The sequence below is a fragment of the Pomacea canaliculata genome, linkage group LG6 (assembly GCF_003073045.1).
Source record: "Pomacea canaliculata isolate SZHN2017 linkage group LG6, ASM307304v1, whole genome shotgun sequence".
In the NCBI taxonomy this organism is placed as follows: Eukaryota; Metazoa; Mollusca; class Gastropoda; order Architaenioglossa; family Ampullariidae; genus Pomacea; species Pomacea canaliculata.
This window is the reverse complement of record NC_037595.1, coordinates 16,812,140-16,826,900: the sequence shown is the minus strand read 5'-3', so window position 1 is coordinate 16,826,900 and position 14,761 is coordinate 16,812,140. Positions and strand designations below refer to the sequence as shown.

At 38.7% G+C, this 14,761-nt stretch overlaps 2 protein-coding genes across 3 annotated transcripts; both read right to left on the bottom strand.

The window, feature by feature from the left end:
- Positions 1 to 2,319: 2,319 nt before the first annotated feature.
- On the bottom strand, positions 2,320 to 8,591 carry LOC112566174 (inhibitor of apoptosis protein-like). Its single transcript, XM_025242166.1, has 6 exons — positions 8,281 to 8,591; positions 5,260 to 6,701; positions 5,024 to 5,124; positions 4,460 to 4,641; positions 4,211 to 4,244; positions 2,320 to 3,778 (listed from the first exon to the last, which is right to left on the bottom strand). Exons 2-6 carry the CDS (start codon positions 5,886 to 5,888, stop codon positions 3,453 to 3,455), a joined length of 1,272 nt encoding a protein of 423 aa, XP_025097951.1. The 5' UTR covers positions 5,889 to 6,701; positions 8,281 to 8,591; the 3' UTR covers positions 2,320 to 3,452.
- A 1,038-nt stretch (positions 8,592 to 9,629) lies between these two features.
- On the bottom strand, positions 9,630 to 14,337 carry LOC112567196. 2 transcript variants are annotated; one of them, XM_025243797.1, is made up of 5 exons: positions 14,204 to 14,337; positions 12,107 to 12,285; positions 11,679 to 11,844; positions 11,211 to 11,350; positions 9,630 to 10,957 (listed from the first exon to the last, which is right to left on the bottom strand). In XM_025243797.1, exons 2-5 carry the CDS (start codon positions 12,278 to 12,280, stop codon positions 10,868 to 10,870), a joined length of 570 nt encoding a protein of 189 aa, XP_025099582.1. In that variant the 5' UTR covers positions 12,281 to 12,285; positions 14,204 to 14,337; the 3' UTR covers positions 9,630 to 10,867. The 2 variants fall into 2 exon arrangements, with proteins under 2 accessions (XP_025099582.1, XP_025099583.1); XM_025243798.1 differs by lacking the exon at positions 14,204 to 14,337 and having other exon boundaries at positions 12,107 to 12,957.
- Between the last annotated feature and the right edge of the window lie 424 nt (positions 14,338 to 14,761).

The window sequence follows — 14,761 nt, the reverse complement described above, 5'->3', positions numbered from 1 at the left end:
ATTATTATTTTCGGGTATTGCTGTCAACTAAAAATGAAACTAAAATTTTAAAGATGTTTTTTTTAGGAGATAGCACAACCACTCGGATTCGTTTGTATTGTTATTGTTATCGTCGCTTTTAAATGTGCTATAATTTCTCTTTTTGTATAATTTCAGATTCATATATAATAATGGTAAAAAAGTGTAATTTTTATTTAGTTAGTGCTCTTTACCGATATTTGCTATAGTTTGTTTAGCATTTCTTCAGGCAACATCGTCTTGTTTCGCATTGGCAGCCAACCTGTGGTCATTACTTGTATTAGGATGCTGGCTTCTTGCCAGAGAACGAGAAAGCACTTAACACTGCCCTGAACTTTGAGGAACGACAGTAGTAGATAAAGAAAGCAAAAGCGCTATTGATGCGTGGAAATATCAACACAATAGCGCTGGCAGTCCTAAATGCAAAACTATAACGACCATAAAACGAATACTCTTCAACAAAGAGACGAGTTAGAATATTACCAACAAAAGGAACCATGATGATTATATAAAGACATGACACGAGAAGGAGCATCTTGGTCAGCGCCATCTGGCGAGTATGATTATCACTAGAAGCAGAGCAGGTCATTACTCGCCACTTGACAGCTGACCTTAGCTTAAGTATCGTTATTTCCGTCGCTATGGTTACTACTACAAATGTAACAACAGGAACAATGATGCCTAAAATAGTATTGTAAAAAATCCTTATAAAATCTAGATTCTGGACATAGAACTGCGATGGGACAAGTGTGATTTGAGGACCGTTAGTTGTCTGAATGGACACTATGTAAAAGGAAAATGGGTTCATCAGGTACGCAAGCTGAAACAAGAAAATTAAAAGACACAGGAGTATACCCATGGTTCGCGATCTTACAAGTGTAGCAGCTCGTAATGGAAACATTACACACATGCATCTCTCTATAGAAATCACCATGGTGATACATCCCGAGGCGGACCGAAGTCCGTAGGTAACACCTACTAAATCCAATGTAATTTTTAAATGGTATTTATCAGCGAGGACTTTGTCATAAAAGTTGATGAAAGACGTCAGCGGGAAGATTGTAAAGTCGAGGACTAGGTACAAACAGTCCACCAGTGCAAGAAGAAAGAGACAGAGGTTCATGCGGTCCTTCAAACCTTGACGCCAGAACACCAGGCAGTTAATGATGTTAGTTGGAATCCCTATCAGACACACCAGTGTGGTCACACCAGCAAAGCAAACCGTCTCTAATATGTTAAAGAAACCCTCGTCAACAGGACTGATAGAAGTCTTGCTGTGGTTGCTATGATACGCTGCATTTTTTGTATTTTCTTCGTTTGTAACAGAAGCATTTTCAGTCATGTTAAGCGGTATCTTGCTCTCGCAGAATCCAGAGTGTATGATAGACAGAGGTTTCACTGCCAAACACTAAGCAGCAGTCATCACAAATCATGAACGCACTTGTAGCTCTTGTTGTCTTTTTCTGAAGAATAATGTGAAATTTATATTTATAACTTATTTTTAATATTAATCAAGACATTATTTGATATCCATTAATTCCAGGAGGTAAAAAACTAGCAAATGTTTGAAATATGACGACACTCATGCAATGTGCTTTTTAACAAAGCTTATTTAATCTACCAAGGAAAAAGTATATTTTATAATTAAAAAATCACCGCATGAATGTCTCTCCTATTTCTTTCTTTTTGAAGGTTATTATTATTAATGGGCATTTTCATGCTCTTATATTTTTGCTTTCCTATCCGTAGAACCAATAAAATTCGAGCAAATTTGTGTGTTAAAGGATAGAGGTGTATTCACGAGAGAGAGAGAGAGAGAGTGTGTGGGTTGTGTTGGGTGTGTGCATGAGTGTGTGTGTGTGTGCCAGTTCGTTTCGACACATTACGGAAGAAAACAGCTTGCAAAAAATAAAATACACAAAGGTAAAATATATTCACAAATAAAAAGCATCACTATTCCTTGTCAATAAGCACTAATTATATTTGTGCGTGTGCATGAACATATGTTTTAATTCCCTATTTGTGAGTTCGCTAAGATGCGAGGTCTAATTTAATTGTCCTTCTTTTCCGATTTAGACTCTTGAGCAGCAAAAGTAAATCTTTTTCCCAACTGACTTTATCAGAAATCGATGCCTCAAGTCTAAGCCAAAGAAATGTTACAGACACACATGACAGAATATGGAAAGAGTGTGACTGGGCATTCAGCTTCTTCCCTTACCCGATGTACTTGGATCCAAGTGACTTTGTTCCATAGGACAGTAAGTGGATACCATATATACCAGTAGACATATAACACAAGACTATAATTTTAAACTACTTTATTCACTCTATTACAACCATTAAAAGTAAATGTTTACTCTCTAGCTGCATCTCCCATCTACACATCTTATAGGAGCTGGTCTTTCCTCGTGTTAACCTCTCAGCTTTTCTCAACCCACGTGACTGTCGTCTCTACATCTTTGCCAAGTGTTTGGGTGGAAGAGAACGAAACACACGTATCGCCTGCTTTTATCTACACTTAATGTGGATAATATGATAGGAACTTTTCTTCTTCTTACTCAAATCACCAATGACTATCGTGGGGTCAACCCTTACATGGTTAAAACTATACCCCGCTATAAAGTAATGAAAGATTGCAACAACGATAAGATTTTTGTTAGGGCTGGGTTTATAGTTAGGGTTAGTCTATTTTTCAGTGACATCTTTTGAGTGATTAGCACTTTAATCAGTAATTAATGAGTTCAGCATACATACTTATTACACTCTGACAAAATATAATATGATAGTGTTCTGGTCGAGATACAGTCACAAAGCAATGTTCTGTACTAAACACACTGCAGGGGTAATGTCTAATCATGGTATGGCAACTCGATTACATACTCCAGTATTTTTAAATGAAACGTTAATTTGCCAGCAAGTTGTCAAACCCAGGAATATATTTCTACAAACACGTCAAACTACACGACGTGGACACTACTGATCCTCTCAGCTGTGTGAGAGTTGAAATATAGTTTGGGTGGTGGGTACTCAACAGCTGTTTGTTAAAAATATCTAACTTCAAAAAGCTATTCTGTCAATCCTACTAAATATTTTACAGTAAAATGAAAATCAGGTCTCTAACAGACGCTGTGTGACCAGTAAAAAAATTTGCCATCAAAAGTTTAGTTTACTAATAATGACTTACGACAAATGACAAGTCTCCGATGTTTTCATGACCCCTGACCGTGCTCTTCAAAATTTTAAATCTTCTAACATTTAAAATTTGATTACAGGAGAAATAAGCTACAGGCAAGGTTCGTAAGGTTTTTGTTGAATTCGGTTTTCTGTTTTAATATTCCTTGCTTAGAATCGACTACAAATATACAATTTGTTTCCCATCAGACGGAATTGCAAAATGTGTTGGCAAACCTGTAGACAGACTGTTGTCTTCTTTTTCACTCTTGCTGTACAAGGACAGTGGCCATAACAGTCTGGAGACAAACTAAGCACTGAGTCATGTCTGAAGCACACGCACTGCACGCGCACAGGTGACCGCAGGGCAGGAGGACTGTGTCCACCTCGCGGTGGCGACACTTTCTACAGGTTAGGATCTCGTGCACAGAGTCCAGTTGAATCCGGGTACCTGTCATCTGCGGCCTGGAGTCGCTGGTGAGAGAAACTGAATCACAGGGGATACCACCTTGTGCCGCCAGAGAGCGAAGTTTACTTCCGGTAGCAGTTGCCTCCCTCGTGTGTGACACATGGGTGACGTAAACAGTTGCTAAAACAGTACAAGTCAAGATACATTTTACCAGTGACAATTTTTATGATTGAGATTGTTTGACAGAGCACTAAATTTTTTATGTGCATCAAAATATGTATGAAAACAAATTTGAATTAAATAGTAATAAACGGATAGCAAAATCTATCAAACAGCTCTGTGTTTGAAACATTTAAAATTGCAAGATGCAGTGATGTATATTTTATTTAAGCTCTCAGTTTATTTTTTTAAACTTAATTCCCTTTTTATGGATTCTTTGACCTGCTGCTGTAGTAGTCGCTGCTCTTAGACTAAATCGTTTTTTTTTCTGAGACATCTTTCAGTATTTGCTTGAACCGAATTATAACATTGCAACCATTATAAAATCATCATAACATCATTTTCCGTTCCCTCAGATGTCGGAATTCAATCGAATACAAAATTCAACATTACCTTCGTGCGTCTGCATTCTCGATGAATTTCCAACCTTTAAAAATATAGTTAACATCGATTGTGTTCTTAATTTATTCGCATAGTTTTGTAAATATTGTCATCAATATTCGTTCGTTCACCTTTCACAAAGTACAGACTTCTCTCTCTCACACACACACTACAACCATTATTATTGTCATTGTTATTTGAAGAATGAAATACATTCTTATACAAGACGAACAGTTAAAATAAAGAAGAGATTATACAAACTGCTTTATGCTGGGCTCTGCCAAAGGTCACCAGCGTAGTTGTAACAAAGTCTTCGCCTTTGACAGAGAGAACGAAGTCACAGGATGAGCGATACACCACATGCGCTACCCATGGGGTAAGCTCCCCTGTCCAGTTCTTCAGTGTCAGTGAACAGGAAAAGCAGCGAACGCTGTCTCCAACCCCTGAACAAATGTTACAGTCAGTTATCACACATTTTATACTCTCTACTATTTCTAAGGTTTTTTATTCTTCCTCATTTTTAACCTTGTTTCTTTGTGTGGATGCTGCTTTCTGCACTCTCTCTCACACATAAACTTGCACAGATAAAAAAAAAATGAAAGTGGACGAGAGAGGAAGAGTTAGAAAGAGGGGAGAAAACTGCACACTACTTTTCGACGATTGTTCACCTAGTAATGTCTTTCTCATTAACGTTTCGTTGCATTTTTAGGTTTTAAGTTCTTATTGTCTGTCTGGTTGATTAATTGATTACATTGATTCATTGGTTGGTTGATTGTTGATTAATTAATCGACTAATTGTGTGCGTCATTGTAACTGACCACTAACCTAGGTAAGAAAATCCAGCTTCAGCCAGTTCAGATGGGGAAGGTGTAGAGCTTGACCAGGTGGTAAAGGTCAACAACCGCTGGCTAAACGTGACGTCACGGGGTTAATTTGCGAGGGCCGAGAGAGACTACTGTCGCAGGCGACGAGCTGAGATTTTTGGTCATGGCTCTCTTCCTTCACTTGCTCACCATCTGTTGTCTCTTCTTCTCGTGACAAAGACGTTTGTTCAAGCTGGCTAAGTGACTTTGGTAGCATCATAAGGAGGCGGCACTATTCTTGGAGTTGCTGATGAAGAAGATGAAACGACAGATCCAGTATTTTCAGAGCTAAGTCTTGTTGAATTGGAGGAGTTGGAATCTTTGCTAGATGAATTAGGTTCCTTCTCTGATGCAGTAGGGTTGTGCATAGAAGTAGCGTTATTTCTGTGGTCATCTACCAGGTGTGGTTGGTCCGAAAATGATGCAGTGTCACTTCTGGTTGGACACGTCACGCGCGGCTGATACATGGTTGTGATTGGGATGTTCCTGGAGTCACAGGAGTTGGCCTGGGGACATTTCGGTGACAGGTGAAGGTGAACTAGCGCAGGTCTGTCCCCCTGGTGCCAGTGCCTCTTGCTGACACCACAACTAAAGCAGAGAATGTCGTTGAGCTCGTCGTTGTAGTAGAAGCCGCTCTGCGCCAGACGCTGGACGAACACCGGAACGTCCACCGCATCCTTGAAGGTTGCAAGGCGCCAGAACTCCGACACCAGGGGGTCGCTAAGCCTGGTGGGAAGTAGCGGAGCAGATACTATATCATCTTGCTTCATCAATACTACCTGAAGTCTTTGTTGAATATTTAGCTCGTTCAGAAGGGGTGATGGCATCTGAACTGAACATTATTTCCCGCATTGTTTCCTTTCCTAAACTCTCGTATCTTCTAAGTGACCGTTGAAAGATGTCTCGTGTTCGGTTTTTAAAACTTATTTTAGCGTCGATACTTTCAATTTCTTCCTTTGAAAACAGGTTTCTAGAACTTCATCTGTCATTTTGGGTTTCACTTTTGATTGTTGTACTAAAGTTTCTGGCAAGTGTCTGGATGATATTTGCCCCATCGTCGATTTTTCTTTATAATTTCCTGTAAATTAGATATTTCGCTACCTCTGCATATAGATTGGTCAGGTTGTGTTTTCAGCTCGTCTCTATTACTTGACCCTATAACCATTGTCTTTGTGAGCTCCAGTTCACCAGCCGGGGGTACATGAGCTGCTGGAATGTCTAATATTGCAGGGCATGAATATGACTTAGGGAACAAAACATCCCCAGTTCGTTTTTCTGGCTGATGATGATAAAAAGTCATACAACTGTCCTCTCTGTTTCCATCGATAGGAGGATTGTCTGGTACCAGATCCTGTGATGTTCCTTTTTCTGGACTCCTGCTTGAAATATTTGTTTCTCTCCCTGACCTTACAAGGCCATACTGCTTTGTCACATTCGCTTTTGTGTGTATTTGTTCTGTTTCCCGATTATGATTCATTAACAAAACAAACCGCTTTAGCCGATCAGCCGTCGTCTCCTTCCTTGATACCGGACATTATTCAACTGTACCTTGCTGGACAGTGGCAGTTTCTTTTCAGTTTTACTCCGACTTTGCAATTCGTCAGTCATCGTTAGCTGTATCGTCTTGTGATTCATCAGTCCTGATAGTGAAACAGATGTGCATATATTGCATTATCGCAAGATTTTTTTTTAGTAAACTAACTAAAAATGTAAAACAAGTAAACAACTATAGATTTGATAATGTGCAGTAGACCTTTTTTTCGAAAAAAGGATTATAATTTCCTTTTATTTCTTATTTTATTTTTTCTTGTGTATCACAGTCAGGCAACACATGTTACTTCTGCTAAACAAGTGATATTACCAGAAAGTGACTGTGTCAGCAAGTGTATCAACCTTTCATCTTACAGAAAGTACATTCTTGGATTTACAAAACTAATGTTGGCTGTTAGATATTGCTCTAGTACTATCTTCCCTCAGGCATGCTGACTCTTTAGACATATGTCATTTTTAAAAATTGTTTTATTACGCAATCATTAGCTTCTATGGTGTAAGCCAATGAGGTTAAAAATTAAATAATTTCTGTACAAGTAACTTTTATTATCGAAAAGGCATCTGAAGTGTTTCTGGTTACAGTAGCACTAGTTCTTTCCACTATTTTCTATTGCACCGTGTCAGTCGGCATGGGTCTTTCAGGTTTTGCACGAACTGAGTTCCTCAACACATCTCTTCTTACGACGAATGTGTCGATTATATATAAATATTATACCAAATGATGAAATTACCAGAGCAAAGACTTCCCCAGTTATACTTCTGATGTTAGCGACGGTTGGTTAGCACAAAATAACTGGGTCTTCTTCCCCTCAAATTACTGATAGCTGATAAATTGAGTAATAAAACGTGGATAGATATGTAAAATGGTCATAAAATGGAGAGAGCAAAGGATGATAGCATTGGATTCATACCAAATGATAATAATCATAATAAACAAACTATTTTTCTTACAAAAATATTGTATTAATTCCACTTAAAGAATTAAACACAGACATCTGACCGTAAATCTTATCCCATAATATTTGATTCATGGAACTATCTTACTTAAAGATGGAAAGCTGACAATATTTCTCCACTTTACCCCTCGGCCCTCGTCAACGTGTTGTCGCTAAATCTCTGCTCGTCTCTCTCCCAAAGTGAAAGGAGGAAAAGACAAAGTTCCCTGTGTCCCCTGTATTCATACACATTTTTTCAGAGTTCCCTTTTTTGGCATGCTAATGTGCTATTCTACTCACTGTCAAGTCTTAGCTGAGCTCCTAATCACGTGATCGGTGAAAGTCTCTTTTTTTAGACAGCTACGTGGATCACGTGATACATTCCTCAGATTACAAGCTTTCGTGCTTCTTTCAGATCTCATGCAATATACTGACAAGCTAAGCACACTGCTAACATATTACAAAGCATTTACTGTCTATCCAACAAGTCTGATGTTTGTTCTGACAGACAACAAAAATAGCGAATCTCCGTAATTTGCTGAAATTGAGGTTTGGACGCAATTTTGTGTAAGTAATTAATTTGCTACCCCAAATCGTAATTGAACATGATTTAGAAAGATCCTCTCTTATTTTCGATTGGTGGTAACTCAAAAATGCAGTGAAATCGATGTAGTTACACAGCCATGACCTATAATTGTACATCATACGAAGGTCCTTAAATAACAAATGTTACCTCTCAAGCTTGTCAAGTACACACGTACATTCAGTCAGTCTCTGGTTCAGTCTACTCGGCAAACAGAAGTTGGACCAAGCTGAAAACAAGATGGTGGAGTAGACATCGCTACACGTCATGTGACTCACGGGGTTCACAACGCGAGACGGAGGCCACACAAAGGTCGTGACCCGTATAACCACAGGAGGTTGAGTGGGGGCTCTTACGCGCCTTTCTCAGCAGTTTGCATCCTCATCTCTCTCTACATTTTGTAGATGGGAGTCAGCACACTCTAAAGCTTGACCCACCGGCCTTGCATCACTGTGGACTTCCCGAAGTTGTAATGAGACTTGGGGGACCTCGCTCTACCAGGAAATTATTAGAGCGAGATCTCATGATGGATATTTTAGCAATCGTCTGGTGAGGTGCAGTGCTTGTGTTTTCTAAGATATTTTTGCTTTGTTTAATTATGCACTCATTCCTTAATTCTATCGAAGAGATTTTTACTCGAATATATTGTTTTTTAGTGTGTGGTATTTTCCTTTTTATTATTAGGTTTCATTCATAAGCGCACATCTCTAACATCAGTCCCTTATAGACATACTGCTTGCTTTACCTGTTTACTGGACAAGCGTATTTGCTATCGTTGCCAGTGTAACACAAAAGACTACTATTCCTTTCGTTAGCAAATATAACACAACCCTGGCTACATCCAGTTTATAAAACATCGCATAGAAATATCATGGTGTGGAGTTATATCAGGCAGCAATGTATGTGAACGGGATTTTCCAAAATGCGCAATTTAACTAGATAAGGTGAGAATAGTAAGGCAGAAAGAACCGTGGATCAAAAGCAGCATGAAAAAATGAGTTAACCTCACCATACACTTTGACGGATAAATATATTAAGTGAAGGTTAAAGGGACTTCTTCAATGTGACTCACATACCAGATACATATTATTAACCATGGACGTTTATCTAAACAACATAGACGTCTTGGTCTGGTCTCGTCACAATTATTATTAACGGTATGCTAGAAAATATCCTCTCAGAGAAACAAACGAACAAGGGGCTAAAGTTTGCCAAGAAGCACCAGCTGACCCTAGCCAATTCCTTACAACCTCAAAAACATTCGTGGACCGGACATTCTCTGGATGGTCATAGTGAATCAGATCATCACATCTCGTTCTCAATGCTTTCAAGCATAAATAAACCAGACACATACAAAGACTATGGATGAGCGGTAAATGGAAATACCAGACTTGTATTAAAAAGCCTAAAGATTATGAAGGTTCCGACAGCCTCCAAATTCGTTTTGTGTAGGACAAGCTACCACATCAAACAGTGCAAAGACATAAGAAAAGCATGTCTTGAGCAAAACGGTCTTTTTATTCATTGTTCTGAAATTGTATGTCACAGATACGCTTATTAAATTACGTATCACAGTATTTTAATCGATTTTAATAAATATTAACAATGGTCATGATCTAAAAAAAATTTATTGCTAGAGATTGGTATACCAGCTAAAACCCATGTGAAAGAGAATAAAGAGTTGAATTCATATTAAACTTTTGTTTCTTTCTACTATAAAAAAAACGTCTGTAGTGAATCGTCAACATGCAAGTGATAACAACAATCTTTGTTCCTTGTTTTCATTGCCACGTCGCAAACCGCTTGCGTGAGCTCCCATACAAAGTGCACAAAGTGTGTATAGACTATATTTTAAAAAAATCTTGCTTATCACGTGACCTGTTTGCATCTGGTCATGTGACTGAATTTGTAGATCGGGTTTTTCACAAGCCGAAACGTCAGACTGGCCTGAGCTGTAATCGCTGACTTCATTATTGACACAAACATAAGTGGAACAACAATTCATGTTAACCTGACATTGGCTACACTACAAGTCATGTTCTTCCTTCTAAGAAATGTATAAAAGGTTCAAGAACCGACAGTCGGGGCATCGTCCAATTTGTTTGAGACCAAACCTCTCCATCGCTGTGACAACTTTGACAATGTCTATCGATGCTGTCGTGCTTGTCATGTCTGTGACAGGGTTTTAGTGCTGAACTAAAAAATGTTGAACTTTGTTCTCTCAATAATTCTAAAAAGAAGCATTCGACATCTTACCTGTAACTACGTTTTATGATTTGAAGTTTCAAACCAATCTGACACGTATTCCACAAGTCAAAATGACGGCATTGACATAGTTTATACCATAAAATATATTGTTTTTAATATTTATGAATAATGCCCTAAAAATAAAGAAATATAAATCTGCACATTGTCAACATTTAAAATTCACAGCAGTGGCAGTAGTTGACATTGTACAGACTATATGAAATGGAAGGAAGAACATGCCCCTGTTTAGTCTTTGAGAAATATCAAATAGGGAACTGTTTGACAGTTACTGGATTGATAGAATCTGAGTTCTATCCACAGGTATGAACATCCTTCGCAAAGCAATCAAACTTTTTCTTTGAAGTTTTGTATTACAGGGTAATCACACTTACCAAGAATAACAGCACAAACATAATTTAACAACCAGTTAAAATAGCACTCATTTTTAAAGTAAAATGACTTGATGACTTGTGTGTGGATGACAGTTTGTCTAGTGTTCATGTCTCAGATGAAGCAGGCTGGCATTCTTTAAAACATACAGTGAAGAGGTAGAGTTGCGGCGCAGCGCTTTACCAGCCGCCTGTAAAAAGTGAGAAGTTTTCAGTCAGACGCATGTTATACTTGAAGATATCTTTTTGAGACTAAATATTTTGAATGCAAAATTGCGTGGTACCAAAAGTAGAAATATCTTCATTAGAATAAAAAGCTTAAAAGGTGGCGATAGATGGGAATAGAAACACGGGCAAAGATAAGGTGTAAACACGTAGAGTATACGAGAAGAGAGAGAAAGGCAAACAGAGTAAGAAGATGGCGAAAGGAAGAAAAAGAATCACCAGTGGTTTGCTGCCCTGCTGAAGGAAGCGCTGTAGATGCAGACAGTTGGGAGCCAGTAGTTTGTGACGAGTCGTGGGGTCGACTTGTCCCGAGTCGACGTCAAAGAAGCGCACACCGCAATTGTAACACAAGATGTTGCCTGTGCACAGAATTAAACCTCTAGTTAGGCACTACAAAAGTAGTCACTAGTCTGTGGGCTGTATAACAGACTAGCAGACAACCTTGATGTGTTTGACGTGTATAAACTGATTGTTTAAATAATGCAAGTAATGACAAACACTCTATATATTCTGCTCTTTTTTATTTATCACTTTTTTCTTTTTACATTTCGTTATACCTTTTATATTTACTGAAAAATCAACTGTCAGAAAGATACATATAATTTATTTCTGTTTTTGTCGATCTGTTTATCTCTCTTCCAAGCAGTCTATTGACAGAGAAAATATGAACCCTGCTGGAAAACATACCTTCTTTGTAGTACATTCCTGCCTGGGCAAGGGTCATAACCGGCGTTCCAGTCCAATTTTCAGGGAAACTTTTTAAGCGTCCAGCCAGTGACACCACCCCTTCTCCTTGGATATCAGTGAAGTCCTCCACCAGATCTTTACCTAATGCTTCGTTTAAGGCGATTGCCTTCAACATAAAAACAATGAAATATTTACTGGTAGGACAACAGTCTAGCTTACCCTCTGTGTTGTGTGTTTGTGGAGAGGAGTATCTGTGGGCGCACAAGCGTCAAAAAGAGTGCCAGAGGAAAAAAAAGAATGGATGAAAAACGTTAATCTTACGTTTTTAAAGGTAAAAAATTGTCAAAGAATTTAAGTACATACAAAACTGCAAAACCTGTTACCATTGTAACAATCTTGGACAGAACTAGCTGACAACAGTCGCTCACCTTGTAAAGTTGTGTATTCCAGTGGCTCTGATCATGGCTCTTCGTGAAGACCACTGAAGACAGCTTGTCGAGGTCCTCCACCTCGTGGTGCTGGAAGTTGTGTGGCTGTTGTATGACAATATGTCTGCCTAGTGGTTTTTCTTTCCCCTCCAGCGAGTTGTCCACCAAAACCATAGTTACTAAAAACCGTATTAGAACTATTCTTGTTAAAATTTACCTAAAATATGCAGCGCTTGTCATGTGCTTTTTAACAATGAACAATTTTGCTCCAAGTATTTATACTAAAAATAAAACGTTTCTCGATCACTGTCCAGTGAAAGAAAATTTTTTTTCTTGTATGAAAAAAGGTCTTAATGTAATCTTATCCTGAAGCGAGTACGGCTTGTTTGCGAATAGTTGAGACAAAGTAGTCAAATGTTATTCCTGTGACCAGAAATAAATGACTTTTAGGACATGGCTTAGAGACAGTACCGTTCTAAACTAAAAATTCATAATAACTCGAAGACGATTAGTGTATGTACAATGTGACAGCTTCATTGAGTTGGAAGTTTAACACTTAGTACCAAATGAACTTTGCATTTGAGATTCATCATAATCACAACAGATATGTAATATTAAGTTTATTAGGTCGAGACAGGAGCACGAGTTTGTTGTGTTTTGGTTTAAAGTAACAAGCGATGGTCGTGTCTAACGATCCGAGAGAAATCGCATAGTTTCATACTCGTTGACACCAAAGAAAAACAGACTCAGGGTCTACTCTGTCGGGATTCCCCGGTATGAGAACTCGGTCAGGTATTTGGCCTAAGCTCATGGCGGCAGGACACATCATGATGACTAGAACAGCTCTCTATACTTTCCTGTTTCGGTCTCGTCACGATTGTTTGGCAAGGGGGGGGGGCGGGAAGGAAGGGGCAGAGTGAGGTGACCTGGTTCTATTTTGGTGTATACCAGGCATAGTGGGCGAGTGAGGTATATAAGGACATCTTCACATGACGACAAGACAGCAGCCCTCTAAACAGTCGCCACATGCAGAGAAACACTAGTTTGCGCGAGACGAGAGCTGAACCCAGGAAAGCCAGTCCTCATTGTTTTGATGACAGGGGCTAACCGTTTGCACCACTGGACTGCCACTGCAAGCTGTGATGATGGCATTAAATCAGAAAATAACTTTTATAGTTTTGGCAGACATGGCGTAGAAAGAAAGAGTTCACAAACGAGATACCACTACACAGATAAAGATATTTTTATAACGACAATTTAATCGTGATCACGTTTGAAGACCACTGATGTCACCACGAAATGCAGAAAAGTTAAAAGAGTTTCTGAAGATTACTAGACATAGATTTTTTTCCACAGCTCGTCACCGTGAATGGTATGAGAAAATGGCGGAGGTTATGGCAACGGTATCCATCTATCCAAGACGTATAATCGCCAACTTCTGAATTGGAGTAGGTAGCCACAGTGTGGTGATCTGTTTCAAATGGTTTAGCAGGTACATGAAGATGGCGGAGGTTAGCAGCAGGCTACGAACGGACAGAATTTTGGCAGCATTTGTATAACAATAAACTAGAACAGCATGTACGTCTACCGTTCGTAAACATCGTTCACTTGCTGTTTGGTGAACATGTAAACACGAAGATACTGACACTGAGCAACCTTGCAAAGGGTCTGACATTTGACGGATAAAAATGTAAGAATGTCGATGTCTGACTCAAACAGGTATCATATACGATAAATGTCAGTCACTAAAACATTGTTAACATGGGGTAAACATGCATGCGGGTCGTTTCTAGGTGTACGATACAAATAGAAATCGGTAAAAGGCTGAGATGATGTAAGGTGTACAGGCGGGGAAAAAGAAAGATATATACAAGAGAAAGTAAACATGAGAACCAAGTCCTTGCATCTGCAGAATCTGACTTCTAATGGTTTGCGTTTCTGTGGCCGAACTCTAAAAGTAGTAAACTAGCTTTTCTTACCATACGCAGTAAAAATTGTTATTGACTGCAATCACTGTTTTGCTAATCTTACACTACAGAAATATTCTTTGAATATGTATAAAATAGTAAAGTCGATGTAGAAAAAAATCAGCCTTACCGCACGTATTAGCAGATGACAACTGATGGGCACGACTCCAGCTTATTTTCTATGAAGAAAAGTGTACATTTAAACCATGTCAGTTGGAGTGTTCTCGTGTAAAACATGCGTAATCTCTAAATATAGACTGGGACAAACCCACTGCTCTACTGATGTTGAAAATCTCACAATAGAAGTTCTAGTAATGGTCCAATGCAATGTCAAACTTTGGGACAAAATTTCAAAACTCGGGCATCGTACATCTAAACACGCACGCACAAAGAATATAATCACGAAGCTCACGTGTGCACACACACACACACACTCTTTCCGGATTTTCCCAACAACTTGAAAGTTCAAGCAAAGCTTAGAGTAGACAAGTTAGTTTAGTAAAACAACAAACGTTGAGTCACAATATCTTTCTTGATAAGAAAAAAAAATGTTGATATTTGAATACCTGAAGCGTGTAAACAATAAACTAGTATTACTTTGTTGCGAGAAAATGGCCGATGAATCACTCACAGTTCTAGGGATTTCTTTTTTACACACCAGCCTTGACAAGATGTAAAAAACTTAAGC

Bases quoted from the DNA above. Each gene is read 5' to 3' on its own strand.
- LOC112566174 (XM_025242166.1), bottom strand. From the start codon at position 5,888: ATGCCATCACCCCTTCTGAACGAGCTAAATATTCAACAAAGACTTCAG. The intron at 4,245-4,459 runs GTTTGTATAATC...ATATTTTTAAAG, and splicing joins GCAGAGCCCAGCATAAAGCA to GTTGGAAATTCATCGAGAAT. The intron at 3,779-4,210 runs GTAATGTTGAAT...GTACTGTTTTAG, and splicing joins GAGAATGCAGACGCACGAAG to CAACTGTTTACGTCACCCAT.
- LOC112567196 (XM_025243797.1), bottom strand. From the start codon at position 12,280: ATGGTTTTGGTGGACAACTCGCTGGAGGGGAAAGAAAAACCACTAGGC. The intron at 11,351-11,678 runs GTATGTTTTCCA...TTCTGTGCACAG, and splicing joins AGGAATGTACTACAAAGAAG to GCAACATCTTGTGTTACAAT. The intron at 10,958-11,210 runs GTGATTCTTTTT...CACTTTTTACAG, and splicing joins AGCAGGGCAGCAAACCACTG to GCGGCTGGTAAAGCGCTGCG.